Below are 27,155 nucleotides of genomic sequence, written 5' to 3' on the forward strand. Positions count from 1 at the left end.
ATGACCAACCTAGATAGTATATTAAAAAGCAGAGACATTACTTTGCCAATCAAGATCCATCTAGTCAAGGCTATGTTTTTTCCACTGGTCATGTATGGATGTGAGAGTTGGAATGTGAAGAAAGCTGACCGCTGAAGAATTGATGCTTTTGAACTGTGGTGCTGGAGAAGACTCTTGAGAGTCCGTTGGACTGCAAGGAGATCCAACCAGTCCATTCTAAAGGAGATCAATCCTGGGTATTCATTGGAAGGACTGATGCTAAAGCTGAAACTCCAATACTTTGGCCACCTCATGCGAAGAGTTGACTCACTGGAAGAGACTCTGATGCTGGGAAGGATTGGGGCGGGAGGAGAAGGGGATGACAGAGAATGAGACGACTGGATGGCATTACCGACTTGATAGACATGAGTTTGAGTGAACTCTGGGAATTGGTGATGGACAGGGAGGCCTGGCGTGCTGTGATTTATGTCGCAAAGAGTTGGACACGACTGAGCGACTGAACTGAACTGAGACTGACAAAATACAAGTTTGAAGCTGCTATTGATCATCTAGTCCCACATGGGGAGAATTTGTGTGAAAAGAAAGTCACCACCGAAAGTAATGAAATCAATAGGTGGAGAAAGAGTCCAACCCAATAACTGGGGCACTTGGTTCCAACTGTGTCTGAAACCCTTTTTATAAACTTTTAGTTATCTGAACCACTAACAGTCCCATCTTTAAACTACTGGTTGAGATGTGCCAGTCTGAGATAAAGTGTTTACTGTTCCCCAGCAAAGTGAGCGAAATTTCTTTGATAATACATTAAAAAAAAAATATATTGGCTCCTGAACCAGGTGAAGCCACAAACCATGTGCAGCAGGGCCCTTGATGGGGTGAGGGCAAAGGTGCAGGGAAGGAGTGGGAAATTAAGAGAATGAAGGTAGAAGAAGGAAAGATTCATGAGGGGAAGGGGCGTGGGGAGGAACAGTAAGCACAGAAGGGACGAATAAGAGAAAGTGAGAGGAAAAACCCTTTCAGTTCAGTTCAGTTCAGCCGCTCAGTTGTGTCCGACTCTTTGCGACCCCATGAATCACAGCTCGCCAGGCATAGTGAAATTTAACTTCTGGGAGGAGGGAGAGATTGGATGCTTGCTTAGGCATTTGTCCAGAGGGAATGTTTACTCATGGTTTAATAGCCAGAATGAAGTTAGTGTTGAAGTGAAGTAACAAGCCAGGCAGGAGACGGGCATGATGGAGTGTTGAAGGGAGTGTGTTATTAGACAAATCATGGTAGCACATAGTGAAGATGATGCTCCACACCCGTGAACTTTGACTTCTCTCATCCTGATGGCACATTTGTCCCAAGCCAGTCTATCCCACTTTCTCAATCCTTGTTTTTGAGATGTCTGGTCTTATTAGGGGTATTTTCTCTGGCCATGGAAAAAGTTAATTTTACTGGCTCACTTATGACTAGATTCAATGTGGTTTGGATACTATGCTGAGTTGTAGACCTGTGTGAGGTTAAGCTTCTAGTATGTTAGATCACACACACACACACACACACACACACACACACACACACACACCTTAGACCCAGGAGATGCAGTTGCTAGAACCACCCAGGCTCTGGTTGGCTGGAGGGTGCTTGGCCTTGCTATTTCTTCTGCCTATACTTTTTATTCCTATTCTTTGTAAGCTTTTCCTTTTTCTTATCCTTTATATCTCAGCCCAAAAGTCACCTTTTCAGAGAAGTCTTCCCAAACCATCCTATTTCAAATAGATCTTTCTAGCATTTTCTCTCTCAGCACCACTTCTCAGCTACTAATTCTTTTTATGTATTTGTTTACGAACTTGTTTTGTTCTTTGTCTCTCCTTCAAATCCTCAAACTCCAAATAGGTAGAAACCATGTCTTTCTGGTTTACACTGTTTCTCTGCTCTTAACACAGATAACACAGGGTTCGATTCATAAATGAGATTCAACAATCTGTCAGATGAATGAATTAATAAATGCACTGGTCTTTGGTCTTTGGTCTTTCACAGATTAAAAACTTGAGATCGTTCTCAGTTCAGTTCACTAAGTTGTGCCCGACTCTTTGTGACCCCATGATATTGCTCTACTGGGGTTATATTTTATTAGAATAAAATTTCAAACTGTAAGAAATTACTTTTGGCTATTTAAGATGGCTCCTGCTCTCACTTTTTCTCCAAAATGTCCTGAAGGTGCACAGAAGAACTTGGAATGTTACACACTATCGCCTCTGGTCTTTTGGGAAGGGCAGAAGAGCCTCCATTTAAAGCATTTAAGGAACCATTCTGTTTACAGAGTCTTTGGACATGCTTTACATTTTTCTTGCTTTAGTATTTGTGCCAATGGTACATCTCCATAACCCAGTAGCAAGCAATTTGGTGCAAATGATGGGGGCTATTTGAAGCCAGAAACTACAGTTATCCAAAAGATAAATTCCCTGCTGTCAGAGACATGTATTCTTTAGAGAGTGAGAAAATGGGTAAAGTTGCCTATACTAGCCCTCTTATTTAAAAAGAGTTATATGTTTCTGTTTTTTCCTGTGCTAGGTTCCGCATACATTCATATGAGGTATAAGTACTGGCAGCCTTACCACTCAGTAAGGTGAACACGATTATTGTTGTTTTACTGGTTTATATCCTAATTTACAAAGCAATTCAAGACAGTTTATATATCACTAATAACTTTCTATTGTGTTTAGTCACGTCTGACTCTTTGTGACCCCATGGACCATAAACCACCAGGGCCCTCTGTCCATGGTATTTTTCAGGCAAGAATACTGGAGTGGGTTACCATTTCCTCCTCCATGGGAACTTCCCAACCCAGGGATCGAACCCATGTCTCCTGCACCTCCTGCACTGGCAGGCAGATTCTTTACCACTGCACCACTGGGGATAAGCACAAACATAGAGGCTTCAAACATTATGAATGCATCATCCCCAGCTTCTATTGGTTGGGGGTCTGGACGTGGTTGAACTGGACCCTCTGCTCCCATCTCTCAAGACAATACCCAAGTATTGGCCTGAGCTCATTCAGATTGTTGGCACGACCCATTTCCTGGTGGTATATGACTGTGTCCCCATTTTCTTGCTAGCTGTTAACCTATACCACTCTCAGTTCGTGGGGGCTGCCTCTTTTCATGTGCAATTCACAACCTAGCTGTCTGTTTTCTTCCTCCCAGGCCTAGGAGAGAAACTCCCAGATAGTAAAAAGCTGATATGATAAGGTCAGGTCCACCCAAAATAATCTCCCCTTTGATTAACTCAGAACTGGCTGGTTTTGAATCCTGATTACATTTGCAAATTCCTCTTGCCATATCTGTCCTAAGTCACTTCAGTCATATCCAACTTTTTGTGATCCCTTGGACTGTAGCACAGCAGGCTTCTCTGTCCATGGGATTCTCCAGGCAAGAATACTAGAGTCGGTTGCCGTTTCCTTCTCCAGGGGATCATCCTGATTCAGGGATTGGACCTGGGCCATATAGTGGAACATAAGTCAGGGAGTGATATCTTGGTCACCAGGCCCACCCCATCTGCAAGGGGAGGGTTTAGACAAGGGCTGAGATCATGGGGACTCATTTTAGAATTCTGCCTGTCATGGTTTACAATAATAATTTTTAAAACGGATGCTCAAGAGCTTCCCTGGTAGTCTAGTGGTTAAGAATCTGCCTTGCAATACCGGAGACACCAGTTCAATCCCTGGTCTGGGAAGATCCCACATGTCACAAACCAACTAAGCACATGCTACAACTACTGAGCCTGCACTCTGGAGCCTTGAGCTGCAACTACTGAGTCCATGTGCAGCAACTATTGAAGCCCATATGTCCTAGAACCTGTGCTCAGCAACAAGAGAAGCCACTGCAATGAGAAGCCCATGGACAACTAGAGAGTAGCCCCTGCTCTCTGCAGCAGGAGAAAGCCCATGCACAGCACAGCCAAATAAATACATATTAAAATGGATGCTCAAAACTATGCTGCTGCTACTGCTGCTAAGTCACTTCAGTCGTGTCCGACTCTGTGTGACCCCATAGACGGCAGCCCACCAGGCTCCCCTGTCCCTGGGATTCTCCAGGCAAGAACACTGGAGTGGGTTGCCATTTCCCTCTCCAATGTGTGAAAGTGAAAAGTGAAAGTGAAGTCGCTCAGTCATGTCTGACTCGTAGCGAACCCATGGACTGCGGCCTACCAGGCTCCTCCGTTCACGGGATTTTCTAGGCAAGAGTACTGAGTGGCTTGCCATTGCCTTCTCCGGCTCAAAACTATACTAGATAAAAAGAAGAAAAACAGTTAAAGAGGAAAGAATGAGGGGGGAAAATGTGAAAATAATCATGGAATCATTCACTCAACAAATATGCTTGCTGTATTTATATATACCAAGCAGGCTAAAAGGAAGGACAAGGGAGTCACAGGTTACCAGAGCAGGATCTTCTTGGTGCACCAGTACCAGGTCCAACAGTCACTAGGTGTCATTCTGCCTTAAAATTGGAAATTCTCCTCCTAGTCACAGGAGGAGGATCACTGTGTCAAGAGTCTTCAATTTGGAAGGAAAAGTGCTAGGAGGACTAAGGAACACTAAAGACTTCCAGCACATGAGATTTTTATAAAAGAAAGGAAGAATAGACTTGACTCAGCCCCTTAGGACCTGCCTCACTTCCAAACTTGCCTTTGCACCTCTAAGTCCTTGATGCCCCTGTAAGCCTCACTGGTTTACAATCGACCAAGCTGATGAGTTACAATCCTCCAAGGAGAGTCCAGGGCAGAAGCTGCCTTCTCCTCCCTATTGATCTATGAGAGTATCACCTTTAACTCCAGGTGAGGTTGATATTATCTCCATTTATTTTTTCCGGGTGAGTAACCAGGATCAGAGACGATATGTTACTCATTCAAGGTCATGCAGCAAATAAGGAGCAGAGCTAGGATTAAACTCAGATCTGTCAGAGTCCAAAATCCACGCCCTTAATGGCTCAGATGGTATAAGTGTCTGCCTACAATGTGGGAGACCTGAGTTCGATCCCTGTGTCAGGAAGATCCTCTGGAGAGGGAAATGGCAACCCACTCCAGTACTCTTGCCTGGAAAATCCCATAGACAGAGGAGCCTGGTAGGCTACAGTCCATGGGGTTGCAAAGAGTTGGACATGACTGAGTGACTTCACTTTCACTTTTTCTTGGGAAACATTATCTATCTAGGCTGGCATTCTGTGCGGAAGATTTAAAATAAGATCCTAGATATCAAATAGAAAGGATACTCTCCAGAAAAGTGCTGGACTCAGAGATGGAGGATGTTTCTTCATGTCTTCTGAATTCTGCCTCTCTCCCCCATTAGCTCTGATTTCACTTCCTTCCTCCACATATGAGAAAATTTTACACGGTCATGGCCAGACCCTGTATTTTCCATATAATATTCTGTCTGTATTATCACCTCCAGCTTGAGTGAATTTTACTCAGCATAGCCTTTAAGGTTTGGTTGAAAACCTGCCATCTCCTTTAGTGCTTAAAATCCTTAGGATGGCAGGCCAGGAGGGCCTGAATGAGAAGGCTACAAGTCTTGAAGAGGTCAGGGAAGCCGCGGGGACTGACAGGAAGCCTCTGGCTCAGTCACGAGTGGCCTGGTGGTCCCCACCCCCGCTGTCCCACCGGGGTCACCTTCTCACCTGGCTCTCAGCAGTTTCTGCAGTGACTCAGCCTTGCCGCTGCTCCAGCCAGCTTGTCAAGCTATAGCCAGGGTGAAGGCTCTAGATCTGATTTTGCCTCTCCCCTCAGTGGAACCCTTCAGCTTGTTCTTCTCAGGATAAAGTCTGAACTCTGTAATATGGTTCAAAGGTCCTCCCCACTCCACTGACCTCTCTGGGCACCTCACTCGATCCCCGGTGCTGAATCTCTCACGATTCCCTGAAGGGTCCCCTCTCCCGTGCCTCCAGACCTTGGTACTTGCAGTCCCCTCAACCTAACTCTGGGTCCCCTATCTTTCGCTCCCTCGCCCCGCCCCCGACCAATGCCTCTTTATCTGACCTTGTTACATCTCACCGTAGACTTTACAAATTCCAATATGACTTTCCTGATCTTCCCAAGATTATGACAGGGCCCTTCCCACAGGTTCCCTGTCCCCCCACCTCAGAGTTCACTTAATCATAGCAGTGCAATGTCCTATTTGTCTTCCCAACTGGGTCACGGCAGCCCTGAGATCATGCACTGTATCTTATTTCTCTTTGTATTCTCAGCATTTATTGAGAGCAAGGACTCAATAAATGTCCCCTGCATGAATGAATGAATAAATACAAGTAGACTCTTGGGCCAGGGAAAGCACTGTGACCGTGCTTTGCAAACACCAGCTTTGCTAAATCACTGTGTATAAAGGAAGCTGAAATCAAAGTAAGTGATAGACAGTCTGGAAAACTCAAGTGCATGTGGCAACCTCAGGCACAGTCTTACTGAACTGAAAAGAGCCCTCTCAAGAAGTTCCCTCTTTATAACAATAAGAAGGGAACCAAGGGATATGGGGTTAAAATTGGGAAGAAAGAAAATATCACCTGAGGAGAGAATTTCCTTTTTAAATGGGAAAAGATACATTTTCTTCTGTCTCCTATTCGACCACAGATTGAGAGATTGCTCAGGCAACAAAAATAAATCATGTGTTCATCCTAACCTTGAATGGTCTCCTGCAGAGGGTGGATTGTCACAGAGAGAGCACCTCCTGTTTTCTGGTGGATGTGAGAATACTTGCTGAGAGCAGCGAAACTGCTCAATGTTGGGAAAGGTCTGGGCTTGGGAGAGGCTGAGGAACCATTGGTGGAGGATGACAAGGTGGGGAGAGGTGGAGCAAGTGTTGGGGGAAATGGAGCCTGCCCTGTCTCATTGGGGCTGAGCCCTGAATCGGGTGATGATGGGCAAACTCCCCGTCTAAGCCCTGGAGACAGGGAACTCAGGAACCCCGAACATGCCCAGTGGGAGTTATGAACTTTTGTGATGAAAGACTACACATTCCTTCAAAACCTTCAGTGACGACTATTTTGCTTCATAACACTTTTAGAACAAATGGTTCATTCTAGGGAACTCAGGGGGTGGAGAGTACTGTGTATTCCTGAAACTGGGTCAGGACACAGTCATTCCACAGGGGCATCTCTATTACTCAGAAAATGTTTGAAAGATGCATATTGTTTAAAATACTTGTGTATGAAAATAAGTAGCAGAAGGATTAGGTGCTTGTATGTGAAATCCTTTAGTTAATAAGAAACTATTGCCTCAGGCTTCCCTGATGGTCCAGTGGATAAGAATCTACCTGCCAATGCAGAAGACACAGGTTCCATCCTTGGTCTGGGAAGCCCGCGGGCCACAACCACTAAGCCCATGCACCTAGAGCCTATGCTCCATAACTAGAGAAGCCACAGCAATGAGAAGCCTGCACATTGCAATCAAGAGTACCCCCCACTCACCACAACCAGAGAAAACTCTGCACAGCAACGAAGACCCAGCACATCCAAAATTGAATAAATAAAAATTATTTTTTTAAAAGCAGTAATATTTTTTAAAAAAGAAACTATTGGCTCTTGTTGAAACGGTTCTCTAGGATTTCCAAATGGGCTACCTGGTCTTGCTATGGGAACAACATCAACAATGGATCATCTCATCCTTTCAGCCATTTATCCAGAAACCTTCACTGGGTACTTACTGTGTTGTAGGGTTTGTGCTAGACTCTATAGAGGGAGAGTGATTAACCAGCCAGAACCAGTCTCTGGATACAGCATGGATTGGCACAGAGCCTTCTGCACCTAAACCATATCCCTGGAAACGGAAAATCTTAATGAACATCATTTGCATGTATGTATTACTGCATCAGAGGGTTTACCCCTTGAACAGATGGAAACCATTCTGAATTGTTCTGAATATGTTTATATTTAAATATGTCTCAGATAATAAACTATAAAGAATGTTTCTTCTGGTGGGAAAGCAGGAACAAAGCCTTTCCAAAGCGTTGCCCCCGGCACTGCAGATTTCAGGCAGGGCCTCTCTGGGATTGCTTCATCATCATTTCTTTTTTCCTAGCTGACCGGGGCTGCACTTTCTTTGGTAAGACTCTGCCTCTATGCCCTGAGTTGGGAATTCTCCTCTTAGGGGCTGCTTGAGGGGTGCTTCTCTTGAGTTGGAAATTAACCTAGAAAAAAATAAAAAGAAGTTACGAGAGCACAGAAATCAGTTTTCCATTTCCTAGAACTGAAATTGGGGGAAGACCAGTTTGGATCCTGCTTTACCAAGGTTCCAGGTCCTGAGGACAAGGAACTGAGGAGAATATCACAGCAACCACCCAGGTGGGTGGTGTCATGCAGGCTTGTCTCGTATTTCCCCCAAAATGGCACATCGTAACTGATAATACATAGGGTGTATCTGGATGAACTTAACGTACATTTATTTTATATGTAATAGAAAAAAATATCTACATTCAAGGCATGATTTTTGCCAATACTGCTGTTCAGAACAAGAGGTAAGATTCATGTTGCCACAGTCATCACCTTTACGCTGACTGCGTGAATCACAGGTACTGTGCTCAGGCAAGCCAAAGAACGTCCCAGACCTTCAGAGCCAAACCTTCCAAACCTAACTGTTTGGAAACAGAGATAGTAGAGACGATACTGATTGTTAGTATGGATTCTTAGATTCTCAGTGTCCTCGTGCACTAATGCACTGTTTCCAGCAGTGCACTGAAGCCTTCCTTCTGGCCATGCACACGGAGGTGACAATGCTTCTGACTGACAGGTGTGGAATCTGTGGGCTGTGCAGAAGCCCTCGAGCTCCGGCCCAGGAAGGGAAAGGCGAGGGTGTGGCACAGTGTTCTAACCACACTCCCTGGAGGCATCCTTGGCTCTCAGGCCCTGGGAACAGACTGAGCTGCTGAAACCAGCAGGGAGTTGGAAAACATCTGATAGACAGACCTCTTCATGGGGTTATTTCTTGCCCCTTTGGAAAAAAAAAACCCCACAGCCAGCTAGTTTTTCCAAAGCTGGAGAAATCAGAGCCAATTGTACTGCATCAGTACTGTCTCTTATATAATAGTGTCAATATAAGGATCAAGGAAAGGAAAGTGGTGGTGGGGGGGCGGGGGGGAGAGAGAGAACAAAATGAGGTGAGGACAGAGGAAGTGAAAGGCGTGGGACATCTGGACGGCAGTGAGGGAAGCCACAGGGAAAACACTGGACTCTTGGAGACACTTTAAAGAGTTTTAATTGTAGCTCAAAGACCCTGTAGTAAATAATCTTTTTTTCTTTTCTTTCAACCAAGTAGATCTCTGCTTTAGAATGGGAAAGGGACTCAACTGGGATCAATAAGTGGATTCTTAGCTGTGACTGTACCTGAGAAATGTATCCAAAAGATAAATTCTTCCCCCTCTAAGTTATTTATATGTGATACAATGATGGGTTATATCAATTCATTTAAAGGTTAGATGAGAAAGGAGGTAAGAGCTTTTGAAGCCTAATTTGTTACTCAAGAGGATTTGTCCTTGTTTGAATTTGCAATTGAATAAACTTACACATAGTGCAAGACTTCTGTAAGCAGCTGCCTAACAGTCATTTGATTTTAGGGTAGATGAGAAGCAAGGGGATAACAAGGAAAAAGGGAGAGGGTGCACCGATTGGGAAATTGGGAGCAGGCTAACAGGCTGCCAGGGAAGAGCTACTCTCTGCTTCCCGCATCTGCAAGTAGAAGTCATTTATATCCTACAGGAGGAGGGAGTGGAGGGACTAGGACAGGAGAAAGGGGGAGCTGTCTAGAAATTTCAAAGGAATTTTCAAAGTCTCTGAAGAGCTCTGTACTGTGATTCCTGTGTTAAAAAAGAGGTTACGAACACAGGTGCTGAGCTCAGCACAAGGCCATGTAACAGACTGGCTGAGAAAGCTGCCCTGAAAGCCCGGCAGAGGCTGGACTCCTGGCTCCCACTTACTCACCATGGGGTACTGGACAAGTCACTCCTATTCTTTGAGCTTCAGCTTCCTCAGCCACAAATGGGTTTATATACAGGGTTGTTATGAAGGTTAAATGAGATGATTCTGGAAAGCTCTCAGGTAACATCAGACACACAGTAGGTATTCAAAGAATAGTACCTATAACTATTTGAAAAGGCAAGATATTTGACTGCATTGAGTTAACAGGGAGAGGGAGGAAGGGTCTGCTAAGTTCTCAGGATGTATAGAGAAGGAATAGGACAGAGTGAGGGGGCCCAAGGGACGACCTGACATGGGGGAAAGGTCCATAGATGCTCATTAACCAGGACGGCATTACCTTTCCTTTGTTTGAGAAACCTGAGGATTAGTGTCCATGATCTTTGAGCTTCTTTGGCTCTGAGATCCCAATCCAAAACGACCAAAGCTAAAAAGGCCCAGGCTATAGATCAAAAAAGTTTTCACTTCTCATCCTGTCTATAAAAGAAAGCCTTTTGGAGAGTTGAATATTGAAGAGCCCTGAGGTGCGTGGAAAGCAAGGCTGTCTGGGCACATGGGCACCAGAAATGGGCAGAGCGCCATCTGGTGGTGGTCCCTATGATGACGGAGAAGACTGGAAGCCTGTGTGTGTCTCTGGGATTTACAAACTAACATTTGTTGAGCACTTTCTACGTGTAAGTCAATGGACTAAATGCTTTATGTGCACTTTCTCATTTCAGCCTCTTGTGAAAGAGGCATTATTATCACCAGTTAACAGAGGAAGAAACTGAGGATGAGAGCAATCGGGTAATTTGTCCAAGGTCTGCAGACAAGTGAGCTGGATTTAGAATCTGGCAGTGTTTTAATCACAATGCTACATTAAAGAGAAGGAAAAGGAAAAACCAAAAGAAATGGGGAAGGATGTAACACAAGAATGATAGAAGAAAAATGAGCATATGGGAGCACTAATTTTGCTTTTCTTAGGTGGTGAAAGAGGGAAGCTTGGCAAAGGTTAGGACTATACAATTGATTATTTGTAACTCTGCCTATGTGATCTTTACAGTGCTCTGTAGAGGTCAGCCTAACTTACCAGCTTGGGTTCTGCAGGACCCACGGTCACACTCACGGTCTCCGGGTCGAACCCAGGTGCTGTGGCAGTGACAGTGTAGGTACCTGGAAGCAGCAGCCGGAAGTAATCGCCATGGGCACCTAAAAGTTACAAGAATATAACTCAGTCTGCTGATGAGAAATCTGCCCCAGATGAGGCAAAAAAACAATCTGAGGGGTTTAGCTGACCACAAGCTTAATTTTTTTTTTAAACAGCATGATGAAACTGGTAAAGATCTAAAACAATCATAGGCTGTCATAACATTGTAAGATTGTGGGCCTCAGCTCCTGGGAAGTAGAATTTTCACTGAGCTCTGCACTGAGAGTACTAGGTTTAATTTTAGATCCTGCATGCATTTTAAAACAAACTCATGTCCACTGAAGGGTCACTAGGAGAAAGGCTGAAAGATTTATGAATGTTTTTCCTGGTAAAGAGATGACATGAGAACTTTGTTTCAACGTCTGAAAAGTCATTGTGAAGAAACGATGTCTACATAAAGAAATAAGAATGACAACAGAAGTGAAAATTCGACAAAATATGAGTTACCAAAAATGGAATGAACTGCCTTTTGAAATTGTGAGCAGAGACTGAATGGAATGAGGGGCTCCAGAAAAGCTACACAGTTGTGCAGTGCACAACCTGTATCAGTGGACATGATGCAAACAACCAGATGGCAGTGCTGGTGAATAAGTGTAATTTTTTTTTAATTGGAGAATAATTGCTTTACAATGTTTTGGTTGTCTCTGCCATACATCAACACGAATCAATAATAATTATAAATATATATATATAATATATATATCCCTTCCCACTTGAGCTTTCCTCTCTTGTATGTAATTTTGTATTGAGTGGGAGGGCTGGACTAGATGACCTAAATATCTGATTTTGAGAATCTTATTTCTAATATTTCTTCCATCACCATCAAAATGGGAAAATAAAACTGAAAAGAAAGCCTGTTTCTCAAGACAGGGATGTAGTATTTTTGCTAATGACTTTATATCTCTTTAGAATAAATTATGACTGTGCCTTTAAAATTCTTTTTATTGTAACAGCAATGAAGAACTGACATAATAAATGCAATTAAGAATGAGAGATAATAAATAATGAAGAAGTCTCTGACACCTATAATGTCTATAATTTACTTTAAAATTCCTTAGTAAAAGCAGTGTGTTATAATGCATACATTGGATACTTTGTTATACCCTAGGGACTGTCATTTTCTTTAATTAGAGGCTCCAACTAGGAGTGGCTAGCTACCACTGTACCAGAAAGGCCTAATTCCAGATGCAGCTATTAAAATGGCTTCCGCTATCTTTATCTTTTAGCAACACTAGATGCTTTGCTAAGTAGCATAATAAACGTTAGCAATGAGCTCTTCCAGTAGTGAAATGAGTAATTTATCAATTTAGCATCTGTGTGTTAGAAGTGGGTTTTTATTGCTGAAATTCGTGGTGTTCAACATATGTTGATTGACTAGAATGAGACATTTCCCACCCTTGCATGAATAGGATATAAGAATCTAGCAAGCCCTGAAACTCTTAGGGGTGTCAGAGTGTGGTTCCCTAAACAGTCCTGGGTCCAGTCACTGGACTGGAAGAATTTGGTGTCTCATGCTTGACTATGAGTCTACAGAATTCTGACTTTAGAATGTTGTTGCCTTTGCCTTGAATGAACTGTTCATGGAAGAGGTGTCGGGAGCACCTTAAAGAATGTAAATTATCTCCTTAAAACTGAGATTTCATCCAGTTTAAACAGATTGAGCCGTAAGATGCTGCTTGGTAAAACTAGCATGGTGAAATGTGGCTGAGCCATGTTGGTATCAAGGTTGGGGAAGGCAGGCAAATCTCACCTGCCCCTAGCCATTGGGAACTACTGCTCGACATGAAAAACCAACCAAATACCACCAAACCCCTAAGAGATGGGCCTGATCAAACTGGGCTGGGGCAGTTTGAAACACCATTGTGCCGTGAGATAGTCTGTACCATTCTAGAAGGTTTCAAGTTGGTTCCAAGAAGACCTGCTCCCACCATCAATCTTGACCTCAAGGAGCCTACTATGGGATACATCTTACCAACTTTTTCCTAAACAGCTGTAATGAAATGCCTGGCTTGAGGTCAAGACTAAACACCAGTTTTACAGTCCTTTTCTTTTCTATCCCATTTCACATCAGTATGAGAGCTATTAATAACCTCAATCCCAGAAAACACTCCTACCAAAGTATGAGGCAGTGACTCCTGAATGCTGAGAGAGATGTTCACATTTGCATCTTCCTGGCTCTTAATTCCTGTCCTCAGTCCTGTTATCCTTCCTTCCTCCAGTCCCTCCACCTCCAATGTCCTCGACGTCCCTGCTGGTCTCACTGGCTTACAAACTGGCTTCCTGACTATGCTGAAGACAGTGAAGCAGTCAAGGCTCCCTTCTCACCTCACAAAGCAGTGGCCACCTACCTGAAGTGACATCATGATTAATCCCACTGACAGAAATGACAGCGTCCGCAAGATTATTATAATTCTCATCCCTCACCATTCCTTTGATGCCCTGGTGGACCTGTAGGAAAGTTTATAGTGTATAGTTATGCTCACAAAATATTTGTGCCATGTTTGAGAGTCCTCAAAGCCCTTCCCCATGTGCTACTGCACTTTTATTCACGAAGATTATGGTAACAGATTCTTGATTGGTCTTTCTGTTCTCACCACAATCCCCAGTAATCTCAAAACAGCAGTCAGAGTGATCCTGTTAAAATCTAAGTCAAATCATGTCAGTAATCTCCTTTCCATCTCTATAATTTGACTACTCTTCATACCCCATATAAACACAATTGCTGTTTTTTGTGACTGGCTTATTTCGCCTGCATAATGTCCTCTAGGTTCATCCACAGTGGAGCATGGCAGGATTTCCCTCTCTCTCAAGGCTGTGCATTCCCTGTGCGTCTAAACCACGTTTTGTTTGTCCCTTCATCCACCAGTGGATACTTGGGTTGCTCTCATCTTTTGGCTACTGTGAACAATGCTGCTCTGAATACAGGTGTACAAATAACTCTTTGAGATCCTGCTTTTAGTTCTTCTGGATATATACCCTGAATTGGTTTTGCAGGATTGTATGGTGGCTGTGTTTTTAATTTTTTTTCAGGAACCACCACGTTGTTTTTTCATAGTGGCTACACCATTTTACATTCCCACCAACACTGCACCACTGTTCTAATTTCTTCACAACACTTGCTATTTTCAATCATTGTTTTTAAATTTGTCTTTTTATAGCAGCCATCCTAATGAGTGTGAGGTAGTACTTCACTGTGGCTTTGACTTATATTTCTCCAGTGATTCTGAGCATCTTTTCATCTGCTTACTGTTGGACTTGCATTTACTACTATGACTTCATCAGGGAGCCCCCTTTCCCCTAGATATCTGAACTGTTTACTCCCTTACCTCCTGTAAATCTGTTTAAATGTTACTTTCTCTGTAAGGCCTTCTTCATAGCATTTTGCATTTCAGTTCAGTTCAGTCACTCAGTCGTGTCCAACTCTTTGCAACCCCATGTTACAAATTATTTTATTTATTGTCTGTCTCTCCTTACTGGAATACGAGCTGCATACATGTAGAGATATATACCTATTTACTCTTAATCCTCAGCACAGAGTACAGTTTCTGACAGATAGCTGTGCTCAACAAAGTGGAATGAATTAATTTCACTGGTAGAAAAGCTGAGATCTATTGTATTGAGTCAGAGCAAAAGTCAGACCTGAGTCATACAAAATACCTTGCCTACCATCAGAAAACACTTCCCTTTCTGTAACCAGGAAACTTAAAATACGGAATTTACCTGTTCCAAGAATTGGATTAGGGCTTCCCTATTACCCAGCCACTCGCGTTGTAATTCCCCTTGCAGTGGAAACTTGTCACAACTAAGTTCCAGCGTGATCTCAAAGCAGTTGGTATGGAGATAATTAAAGTCTTGCATTCCTAGAGGAAAGAGAGCAGAGGCAGAGTTGTATAATCAAGTTCCCACTCAACACTCAATTTCTCCACACTCTCTTCCCCATTGCCGTTCTACCTCTTCATCTCCATTATTTTTCTCCTCCATAAACCCTTTTCCCAGTTTCCAAATTCACATGCCTATCTATCTTTCCAGTTTTCGCCCATCACAAATGCCCACTGTGTGGTCTCCATTCTCTACTTCTTCTATTTCATGACTTAAATGCACTTCTTGTCTCTCTCATCATACCAAGGTCTGCTTATTACTCATGCCTTCATATCAGACAATTACTGCTCTCAGGGGGATAGATTCTTCTCTTGGCCTGTGATATTCTTCAGATCTGGGAGGTCAGAGATGAGATGGTTATCTTGCTTTCACACCCTTTCTCCTACCTGAGAACACAGCGCCAACTTGAAAATAGTTATTCTAGAAAAAGACTCCAGAGAAAGCAGAAGGCAGTTGTAGTTTTTCTTCATCAAATGCTTACCTGTTTTCATCCTGCATATTATTCAACTGAATCAATCACTTTTGAATATATTTCTGATTATTAGAATGGTATTTATATCACAAACTTATTGGGATTAAAAATTATTCATCTAATCAACTTTTTACCTGCTCTCTAAGCTGATGAGTGCAAACAGCTTTTATTAAAAGAATGGGGAAAGTTGGAGAACAACTCTAGCCTGTTACATTGATTCTCTCCCTGAATCAGAATTACCTAGAAGGCTGTGACTTCCAGCCAAATACAAATTGCTAGGCCTCAGCCCCAGAGTTTCTGATTCAGTATGTATCCAGTACTTGCTTTTTTTTTTTTTAACAAGTTCCCAGGTGATGCTGATGATGCTGGTCTAGAAATCTCACTATCATTTTGATATAAACTTCATGATCTTGGAATTACACCCATTTAATTAGGGGTAATGACTAAATGATTAATGATTTAGTGGAGGCATGGGTTATGCTATCCCAGAAAATGGGAAGGGAAAGGGAGGAATAAGTATTTGAAAAAGTATACTTTATATTTTAAATTTGGGAGGGGGTTTGGGCTTCCCTTGAAACTCCAATACTTTGGCCACCTCATGCGACGAGTTGACTCATTGGAAAAGACTCTGATGCTGGGAAGGATTGGGGGCGGGAGGAGTAGAGGACGACAGAGAATGAGATGGCTGGATGGCATCACCGACTCAATGGACATGAGTTTGAGTGAACTCCAGGAGTTGGTGATGGACAGGGAGGCCTGGCATGCTGTGATTCATGGGGTCGCAAAGTCGGACACGACTGAGTGACTAAACTGAATTGAACTGAACTGTAGCTCAGTTGGTAAAGAATCTGCCTGCAATACAGGAGACCTGGGTTCGATTCCTGGGTTGGGAAGATCCCCTGGAGAAGGAACTGGCAACCCACTCCAGTATTCTTGCCTAGAGAATCCCCATGGACAGAGAAGGCTGGCAGGTTACAGTCCATGGGGTCATAAGAGTTGGACACGACTTAGTGACTAAACCACCACCACCACCACTTATTGCTTTGGGGCTTCCCAGGTGGCGCTAGTGGTTAAGAACCTGCCTGGCAATGCAGGAGACTTAAGAGTTTAAGTCTCCATTAAAAAGAATACATTTGAATCAGTTCTAATGAGGAGGATGAAACTGGAGCCTGTTATACAGAGTGAAGTAAGCCAGAAAGAAAAACACCGATACAGTATACTAACACATATATATGGAATTTAGAAAGATGGTAACGATAACCCTGTATACCAGACAGCAAAAGAGTCACAGGTGTATAGAACAGTCTTTTGGACTCTGTGGGAGAGGGTGAGGGTGGGATGATCTGGGAGAATGGCATTGTAACATGTATATTATCATATGTGAAACAAATCATCAGTCCAGGTTCGACACATGATACAGGATGCTCGGGGCTGGTGCACGGGGACGACCCGGAGGGAGGATACGGGGAGGAGGGAGGTGGGAAGGGGGTTCAAGAGGGTGAACACATGTACACCCAAGGCAGATTCATGTCAATGTATGGCAAAACCAATATAATATGGTAAAGTAATTAGCCTCCAATAAAAAAATAAAAAGAAAATCATATTAAAAAAAAAAAGACTTAAGACTTGGGTTTAATCCCTGGGTAGGGAAGATCCCCTGGAGAAGGAAATGACAACCCATTCCAGTATTCTTGCCTGGAGAATCCCAGGGACAGAGGAACCTGGTGGGCTACAGTTCACGGGGTCGCACAGAGTCAGACATGACTGAATCGGCTTAGCACACTGGCACTTATTGCTTTGACCCTGATTCTGGGAAAGACTGAATGCAAAAGGAGAAGGGGGCTGCAGGGGATGAGATGGTTAAACAGAATCACCAACACAATGGGCATGAATTTGAGCAAACTCGAAGAGATGGTGGAAGACAGAGGAGCCTGGCGTGTTGCAGTCCGTGGAGTCTCAAAGAGTTTGACATAACTTAATGACTAAATGTTTCCTAATGGAAACAAAAGAAAGTAAAGTTCAATCTTCTTGCTTCAGGTTCAAGTGAGTTTTTGGCCACAAGAAGTCTGTCATCTTCCTAGTACATAATGACTTGCTAACCTTCCTCCTTCCCAGTCCCCATAGGACAAGCCATCAGCTCAGCCCTCACCAGCAAGTTTCTACTACCTGGGCTCTCACAGGTCAGGTGTGAGAGGATGGGAGAAGAGAGCTGCTGCAACATGATTCCTAAGAGAACCTGGCTTCCTGCTTAGCTCTTTCCTATCCTTAGGTTCTTTATCTACTGAAGGTTTGTAAACAGAGGTTACATCTTGACCCTCAGTGATGGGGAAAAGCCCAAAGAATAGAGAGAAGAGCCTCTTGCTAGAGGTGTCTGCTATGTTATCAGTGGCCAATGTCCATGGCAAATCCCTGCTGATGGGAAATGGGCAGGCAGAGTACAAAGAGCACATATCAGAGGAATTGTCTGTCTAGCCTGGCATCTCTCCTCATCTTTGCTATATGAGGCATACCTCATGCCACTTTAGAAAAAGCTTCATATTTATAAAGCAGGCATTTCCAAATGCCCTATGTGCATCATCTTATTTAATACTTACATAAAAATCATAATGCAAGTAGTGTTATTCTTAAAGTACAAATGAGGAAACTGAAGCACAGAGAAGTTAGGTAATTAGCCTGAAGCCACATAACTAGTGAATGGGCAAACTGGGTTTCAACTCAATGTAACCTTAGAGACCACACTCTTAACCACTTGACTACATTCCAATGATCTATTCCACTACATGAACCATCAGTTCTAAAGGACCACACAGTGTTCCAACCTCCATTATAGAGAATTACAAGATGATGTTAAACGCTAACTTAAGGCTTCTCATTTTTCAGATCTCTACTTGAATGCAAAATAGCATTCCTGTCATATCTCTGACAGGATGAAAAAACCAACTGACAATTTAAAAGGAGAAATGAGTCCCAGTCTACTTCAGCTTACAGCACTCTTGTGCCCAGCATTCTCCTTACCCTTGCTGAGGGAATACCAGGAAGCCCCATTGGTGATGCCGTCTGGGAAGTAATCCCCACAGTTCCAACCTTGGTGCATCCATCCGTGTGCATAGGAGTAGACCTTCGCCAGCTACAGGTAAAGTGGGTGAAAAATGACCTTGAGTGTCCCCAACTCATATGGCAATGCTCATACTCAAAAGCAGGGTGGGGTCAAGAACCCCACTAGGGAGAAACAATTGAATATTTCCCTTTGTGAAAGAAAATACCAGGAGAAATGGAGAGATGGTATGTGCGTGTATGTGGAACGGACTAGAGTTAGGAGATCTGTCTCCTGCTGTTCCCACTATATTGGGCCTAAATTTCTTCAAGTGCAAAATGAGGGATGGCATTCAATCATGTACAAGCTCTCTTCCAAGTGTACCTCAGTTTCCACCTGAGTTTGGCAAGAGAGAATCAAGAAGCAAGTAAGACAGGTCTTCATCACAAAAGCAATTATGTATTGGGAGTGAGAGATGTGTGTTAAAGGGACAGGGATATATTCAAAATCTCTATCATTTTCTTTCATTACTATTTTATAACAATGGACAAAATGAGATTACTAGAGAAGAAAATACAATAATATATTTGCTTTGCAAAGCAACAACTGGTGTTATTCTCTATGTAATTCATTAACTGTTGAATTAATGTTATCATTATAGGGGAATTCCCTGGAGTCCAGTGGTTAGGACTTGATGCTTTCAATGTGGGGACCCAGGTTCAATCCTCAGCCAGGGAACTAAGATCCCACAAGTCATAAGACTCAGCCAGAAAATAAAACCTGAAATAATAAATAATGTTATTATTTTATTAATTATGTATTGTTAAGAATATTAACTATAAAATAGCTAATCTGTTAATTTTATTCTATTGCTGTTTTGAACTGTTGAATAAGCCTTTTTCCTATGCATGGTATATTTTACATTTATATAGCCATATTAATATAAAATTGTAAATTAGAACCCCCAAAATTCACATTTAATGCTCTAGTTTACTGTCAGCACTATCAGGCTTTCGGTATATTTCTTCCTTATCACTAACAAGTATTTTTTTACATTGTGGTAACTGTACTATAAAGCTTTCCTATTTACTTTTTCATAAATGTATGGTTTATCACTCAAAACAAAATGTAATATACTAGATTATAAGCTTCTAATGAGAAGGAGGTATTTTCAATCATTTTCTGTTGACTTATTCCTAATAGGGCCCTGTGTTAACTGATTTGACCTCTGTCACTCTCCTGAGCCCCACTTTCCTCTGCCTGGACAGATGGCCGTTCTGCATACCTTCTGGAAAAGCTTGTCATCAGGCGTAGGGGTATTGGCAGTGCGGCGGAAACCTCGGACCCGGTGCTCAAGGGACTTGTCATATGGGTAATTGGCCACCACTGCCCCTCCATGGAGATTGGCTGAAAGGACAAAGTTGAAGGAGCGGATCCACTGTATCACAGCCTGGGTCTCGGGTTCCACCTGAAGAGAGATGAGAGCTTGGCAGTGAAGCTACAACTAAAGCCAGATGGCTGTTCACATGAATTTGTCAGGAAGTGGCCTGAAAGGATGGCATGTCTGACAGGAAGTGGCCTGACAGAATGGAATGCCTGAATAAAGCGAAGAGAGTTCAACCAGATATAAGAAGTACAGATAGGGAAATTCTATCCTTTGCTTGACAGTGTAACAAATTAGGTGAATGGAACACTCTCAAAATGAAATCTCATGTGGAATCCCACTATTCAAAATAGCTAAAAAGAGGTCATGGAGGGCAGTGAAACTATTGTGCATGATGCAAAATAGTAGAAAAACGTCATGATACATTTGTGAAAACCCAGAGAATATACAACATGCAGAGTGAACCCTAATGGAAACTATGGATTTTTGTGTAATGATGACAAGTCAGTGTAGGTTCAGCATTGCAATAAATGTACCACTCTGGTGGGAGATGTTGATAATGGAAGCAGGGAATATGTGGTAACATTCTATATTTTCCATTCAATTTTGCTGTGAACCTAAAATTCCTTAAAAAAATAAAGTCTCTTAAAAAAAGGAGAGAAAGGGAGACAAAGAGCAATTTGAAGAGGAGTAGCACAGGGTTTCTGAGCTCAGAATTCCACTTTGGCCTCTCTTGTGTAACAAAGAAAGGGTTCTTCAACTTACCCACTTTTCCAGTAGCTTCTAGAACTGCAGAAATTTGGAGTTTAATAAATATATCTGAAAATGACTGGTTTACAAGAATGATTTTCAACCTCTTCCTACTCCCAATACATCTGCTGTGATATTGACATGTAGAATGTTCTCCTGTCAGTTCAGTTCAGTTCAGTTGCTCATTTGTATCTGACTCGGCAATCCCATGGACTGCAGCACGCCAGGCCACCCTGTTCATCACCAACTCCCAGAGTTTACTCAGACTCATGCCCATTGAGTCGGTGATGCCATCCAACCATCTCATCCTCTGTTGTCCCCTTCTCCTCCTGCCCCCAATCCCTCCCAGCATCAGGGTTTCTTCAAATGAGTCAGCTCTTCCCATCAGGTGGCCAAAGTATTGGAGTTTCAGCTTCAACATCAGTCCTTCCAACGAATACCCAGGACTGATCTCCTTTAGAATGGACTGGTTGGATCCCCTTGCAGTTTAAGGGACTCTCGAGAGTCTTCTCCAGAATCACAGTTTGAAAGTATCAATTCTTTGGCTCTCAGCTTTCTTTATAGTCCAACTCTTACATCCATACATGACTACTGGAAAAACCATAGCTTTGACTAGATGGACCTTTGTTGGCAAAGTGATGTCTCTGCTTTTTAATATGTTGTCTAAGTTGGTCATAACTTTTCTTCCAAGGAGTAAGCATCTTTTAATTTCATGGCTGCACTCACCATCTGCAGTGATTTTGGAACCCCCTAAAATAAAGTCTGACACTGTTTCCACTGTTTCCCCATCTATTCACCATGAAGTGATGGGACTGGATGCCATGATGTTTGTTTTCTGAATGTTGAGCTTTAAGCCAACTTTTTCCCTCTCCTCTTTCACTTTCATCAAGAGGCTCTTTATTTCTTCTTCACTTTCTGCCATAAGGGTGGGGTCATCTGCATATCTGAGGTTGTTGATATTTCTCCCGGCAACCTTGATTCCAGCTTGTGCTTCATCCAGCCCAGCGTTTCTCATGATGTACTCTGCATATAACTTAAATAAGCAAGGTGACAATATACAGCCTTGACGTACTCCTTTTCCTATTTGGAACCAGTCTGTTGTTTCATGTCCAGTTCTAACTGTTGCATCCTGACCTGCATACAGCTTTCTCAAGAGGCAGGTGAGGTGGTCTGGTATGCCCATCTCTCTCAGAATTTTCCACAATTTATTGTGATCCACACAGTCAAAGGCTTTGGCATAGTCAGTAAGGCAGAAATAGATGTTTTTCTGGAACGCTCTTGCTTTTTTGATGATCCAGCGGATGTTGGCAATTTGATCTCTGGTTCCTCTGCCTTTTCTAAAACCAGCTTGAACATCTGGAAGTTCATGGTTCACGTGTTGTTGAAGCCTGGCTGGGAGAATTTTGAGCATTACTTTACTAGTGTGTGAGATAAGTGCAATTGTGCAGTAGTTTGAGCATTCTTTGGCATTGCCTTTCTTTGTGATTGGAATGAAAACTGACCTTTCCTGGTCCTGTGGCCACTGCTGAGTTTTCCAAATTTGCTGGCATATTGAGTGCAGCACTGTAACAGCATTATCTTTTAGGATTTGAAATAGCTCAGCTGGAATTCCATCACCTCCACTAGCTTTGTTCATAGTGATGCTTCTTAAGGCCCACTTGACTTTGCATTCCAGGATGTCCGGCTCTAGGTGAGTGATCACACCATCGTGATTATCTGGGTCATAAAGATCTTTTTTGTACAGTTCTTCTGTGTATTCTTGCCACCTCTTCTTAATATCTTCTGCTTCTGTTAGGTCCATACCATTTCTGTCCTTTATCGAGCCCATCTTTGCATGAAATGTTCCCTTGGTATCTCTAATTTTCTTGAAGAGATCTCTAGTTTTTCCCATTCTATTGTTTTCCTCTATTTCTTTGCATTGATCACTGAGGAAGGCTTTATTATCTCTCCTTGCTATTCTTTGAAACTCTGCATTCAAATGGGTACATCTTTCCTTTTCTCTTTTGCCTTTAGCTTCTCTTCTTTTCACAGCTATTTGTAAGGCCTCCTCTGACAGTCATTTTGCTTTTTTGCATTTCTTTTTCTTGGCGATGGTCTTGATCCCTGTCTCCTGTACAGTGTCATGAACCTCCATTTGTAGTTCATCAGACACTCTGTCCATAAGATCTAGTCCCTTAAATCTATTTCTCACTTCCACTGTATAATCATTAGGGATTTTATTTAGGTCATACCTGAATGGTCTAGTTGTTTTCCCTACTTTCTTCAATTTAAGTCTGAATTTGGCAATAATGAGTTCATGATCTGAGCCACAGTCAGGTCCTGGTCTTGTTTTTGGTGACTGTATAGAGCTCCTCCATTTTTGGCTGCAAAGAATATAATCAACTTGATTTCGGTGTTGAACATTTGGTGATGTCCATGTGTATAGTCTTCTCTTGTGTTGTTGGAAGAGGGTGTTTGCTATGACCAGTGCATTCTCTTGGCAAAACTCTATTAGCCTTTGCCCTGCTTCATTCTGTACTCCAAGGCTAAATTTGCCTGTTACTCCAGGTATTTCTTGACTTCCCACTGTTGCATTCAAGTCCCCTGTAATGAAAAGGACATCTTTTTTGGGTGTTACTTCTAGAAGATCTTATAGATCTTCATAGAACTGTTCAACTTCAGCTTCTTCAGCATTACTGGTCAGAGTTGGATTACTGTGATATTGAAAAGGTTTGCCTTGGAAACGAACAGAGATCATTCTGTCGTTTTTGAGATTGCATCCAACTACTGCATTTTGGACTCTCTTGTTGACTATGATGGCTATTCCATTTCTTCTAAAGGATTCCTGCCCACAGTATTAGATATAATGGTCATCTGAGTTACAGTCACCCATTCCAGTCTACTTTAGTTCGCTGATTGTGGTCATATCCAAACTTCATGAGTTAGATATACTGTAATATGGACCAGTCTCGTCTAATTAATAAAAGTCCATACTTTCTACTATAAATTATATTACTAGTGAGTGACAGTATTCTAAATAAAGCCTTGAATCTACTGGACTGGTAGTGTAAGTAAATAATTTATAGTCTTCACAGTTTTTCCTCCCCTCCAGATGGATGTGCTTAGAAGTTATGTGGTGTTAATGACTCCTCCTGGATCAAGGGTCTCTTGTGTAGGTTCTGATCTTTTCTATTCCCAAGGAGACCAAATGAATAATGTTGAGCCCCACTCAATCAGAGTGAATATAATCCCAGAGGAACCAGTCCAACTCTGTGACCAGTGCTCAGGTGCTTTAAAGCAGTCCTTTCTCCATGTCCTAAGCTTCCATCCATCAGAAGGAGGCCAGCCTCTCATGTTCCTAGCCCTTTAGGCTGTCCCATCAAGAGTGAGAGACTTCTCATTGTTTTTTTCCTTCTAAGCTGCAGACAGAGGAGCAGTGGAGTTTAACTATTACTGGCTCAGTTACCTTACTTCATGTAGATGTTTAATAAATCCGAGCATCCTTCTGACTGAATATGACAAGTACAAAGTTATTTTTGATTTATTATTTACTTGAGCCAAGAGCACAGCTGCTATCCAAAGTCTAAACACGTCAGCATGCCTTTTGCTTCAATTCCAGTGGGAAAAAATTGGTAATATTCATCTAGAAATTCCCAACATAAAGCCTTATATCTGCTTTATTTTTCTCTCCCCAGTCTCTAAGCTCAGATATTCACAAAGAAAATGTTTAGAACTAAGCCATACAGTGTAAGAAACGGTGGTGGTGATACTCCGAGGATGACAACAGTCATTCCCAGGAACAGGCCAACCATTAGTATGAAACCATTTCTAATATGAAGAGGTGAGAGACCTGGGAATATCAAATGTGATCTTTGATTGAAAAAAGGAAATGACAGTATGGTACAGTAGTCAATGGCACACAGAAAGAGAAGAAGAAAAGCTTCACTTCTAAGGGTGAGACTCCCTGAATCTCTTTCTGTCGCTAATTATTGATAAGCACACAGTTCATCACTTGCAAAAGAGATTTCTCTCTAGAATCCTATAGTTCTCTGTCGACAGGATAGTGCAGTAGAAAGAATGTTGGATGAAGAGTCAGAAGACCTAGGTTTTAGTCTTGAATCTATCAGTTGCTATTTGTGTGAGTTTAAGTTGTTTTTTTCTGTAAGTGATATCTATAAAATGGGGATGGATAACACTACTTGATACATTTACCACAGTTTTATGATGATACACCAGCTGAGAAAGAGTTCTTTAAGACTGTAAAGTGCTGTGCAACAGTATGATACCAGTTTTACCTCCTTCACCACCAACATCAAACATCTTGTGCTCAGTGAAGGGCTCTATGCTCAGGGAGGCAAGAAATACAAAGAGGCATATGATATGGTCAGCACTGCTCTGGTTAGATTAGCACAGAACTAGGTTGTTGTTTCATTCTTGTTTGTTTAGTTGATGTGAAGATCTAGAGAAGAAATCCCAGATGCTGATTTACCTGCTTCTGCATGCAAATTTCATCTCATACCTGACTTTTCCAGTTGTCTGGAAGCGGCAAGTGGTGGTTGGGGCCTCCGTTCTTCTCATTGTAGTAGATGTAGGTATTGAGATCGGGGAAGTTGCGGTTCAGGTCCACTCCATTTGCATTGTTCCTGCCAACCAGATACCCAGAGATGTCCCGTTCCTAGTAGGAAAAGGAAGAAATGAAAGATGAAGGTTTAGGTTTCACACTGAATGCTCTACTGGAAGAACACTGTATAGTTTTTTTTTTTCACTCATCAGCTCGATCTGTGAAATAATGTAACATTTTATTCTTTAACTTATCCAAAGTCCCAGTGGCATGAGTCAAGTTTCCTTGTTGACCACTTGCTGGAGGTAGAGATTCCAGGAGAAGCTCGAACAAAAGAAGGGTGTTTCAGGATAATGGGAACCCATATTTTTAAAAAAATGTTTATATCTATTTAATCAGAATGATAAAGGTATATATGATAAGAAAATATAATTTTTTCAGTTGCATATGTATTTTTTCAGATTATTTTCCATTATAGCTTATTACAAGATATTGACCATAACTACCTGTTCTATTCAGTAAATCCTCATTGCTTATCTATTTTATGCATTATGTTTGTATCTGTTAATCCCATACTCCTAATTTATCCCTCCACCCTCCCTTTCCCCTTTGGTAACTATAAGTTTGTTTTCTCTGAGTTTGTTTCTATTTTGTATACAGATTCACTTGTATTATTTTTTAGATTCCACATATATAATAATATAATAAGTGACATAACTTATCACTTGTAATATTTGTCTTTCTCTGACTTATTTCACTTAATATGGTAATTTCTAGGTCAATCCATGTTGTTGCAAACAACAGTACTTCATTCTTTTTATGGCTGAGTAGTATTCCATTGGATATTTATACTACATCTTCTTAAACTAATCAACTGTTGACGGGCACTTTGGCTGTTTCTATGTCTTGGCTATTGTAAATGCTGCTGCTTTGAAAACTGGGGTGCATGTATCTTTTCAAATTAGAGCTTTCATCTTTTCCAGATATATGCCCAGGAATGGGATTGCTGGATCATAACCTTTATACTCTGTTTTTAGGTTTTTAAGGAACCTCTATACTGTTTTCCATAGTGGCTGCACCAATTTACATTCTCATCAATCGTGTAGGAGGGTGGGAACTCCTATTTTTTATTTCTGTATTTATTTTTTGGCTATGCTAGGTCTTCGTTGCTGTGAGGGCTTTTCTCCAGTTGCAGAGGCCAGGGGCTACCCTTTGTTGCAGTGTGCTGGCTTTTCATTGTGGTGGCCTCTCTTGTTGTGGAGCACAGGCTCTAGGGCACACAGGTTTCAGTAGTGGCAGCACGCAGGCTCAGTCGTTGCAGCTCCCAGGCTCTAGAGCACAGGCTCAACAGTGGTGGCACACAGGCTCAGTTGCTCTGCAGCATGTGGGACCTTCCCAGAACAGGGATCAAACCCACATCTTCCCGGACCTGTGTCTCCTGCATTGACAGGCAGATTCTTTACCAATGACCCACCAGGGAAGCACCTCTTATTTTTTTTAGTTTCATGAGATATAGCTTATATGCCACAACATTCACCCATTTTAAGTGTATAACTCGATAAATTTTAGTATGCTTACAGAATTGTGCAACCACTACCATAATTTTGGAATATTTCTATCACCCTGAAAAGAAACCTCATGCCCATTTACAATGACTATTTGGTTTTACTCCAGTTGTAGGTAATCACTTTCAATATCTATGGATTTGTCTTTTCCATACATTTCAATAAGTGGGATCATATATTATATTATTGACTTTTTTCACTGGGAAAAAAGTTTTTGAGGTTCTTCCATTTTGTAGCATGTATCAGTACTTCATTCCCTTTTATTTCTGAATAATTCCATTATATGGATTTATCATATTTTGTTTATCCATTCACCAGTTAATAGACTATATTTGTTTCCTGGGTCTGCTGTAGCAAATGACCACAAACTAGGTGGGTTATAAAATGAGAAATGTATTCTTTCACAGTTCTAG

At 42.0% G+C, this 27,155-nt stretch overlaps 1 protein-coding gene across 1 annotated transcript in view; it reads right to left on the reverse strand.

Annotated features, from left to right (window-relative positions):
* Positions 1-7,993: 7,993 nt before the first annotated feature.
* The window catches only part of CPN1 (carboxypeptidase N subunit 1), a 28,359-nt gene continuing 9,197 nt past the window's right edge, over positions 7,994-27,155 (reverse strand). Inside the window, exons 3-9 of the mRNA XM_088842520.1 lie at positions 25,136-25,291; positions 19,789-19,971; positions 18,485-18,596; positions 14,839-14,978; positions 13,467-13,566; positions 11,002-11,120; positions 7,994-8,152 (exon numbers count right to left, since the gene is read on the reverse strand). Coding sequence (XP_088698646.1) covers positions 7,994-8,152; positions 11,002-11,120; positions 13,467-13,566; positions 14,839-14,978; positions 18,485-18,596; positions 19,789-19,971; positions 25,136-25,291 — 969 coding nt within the window. The remainder of the gene's footprint in view (positions 8,153-11,001; positions 11,121-13,466; positions 13,567-14,838; positions 14,979-18,484; positions 18,597-19,788; positions 19,972-25,135; positions 25,292-27,155) is intronic.

Source organism: Moschus berezovskii, chromosome 12 (genome assembly GCF_049115385.1).
Source record: "Moschus berezovskii isolate FMDL1 chromosome 12, NW_MosBer_1.0, whole genome shotgun sequence".
Classification (NCBI taxonomy): domain Eukaryota; kingdom Metazoa; phylum Chordata; class Mammalia; order Artiodactyla; family Moschidae; genus Moschus; species Moschus berezovskii.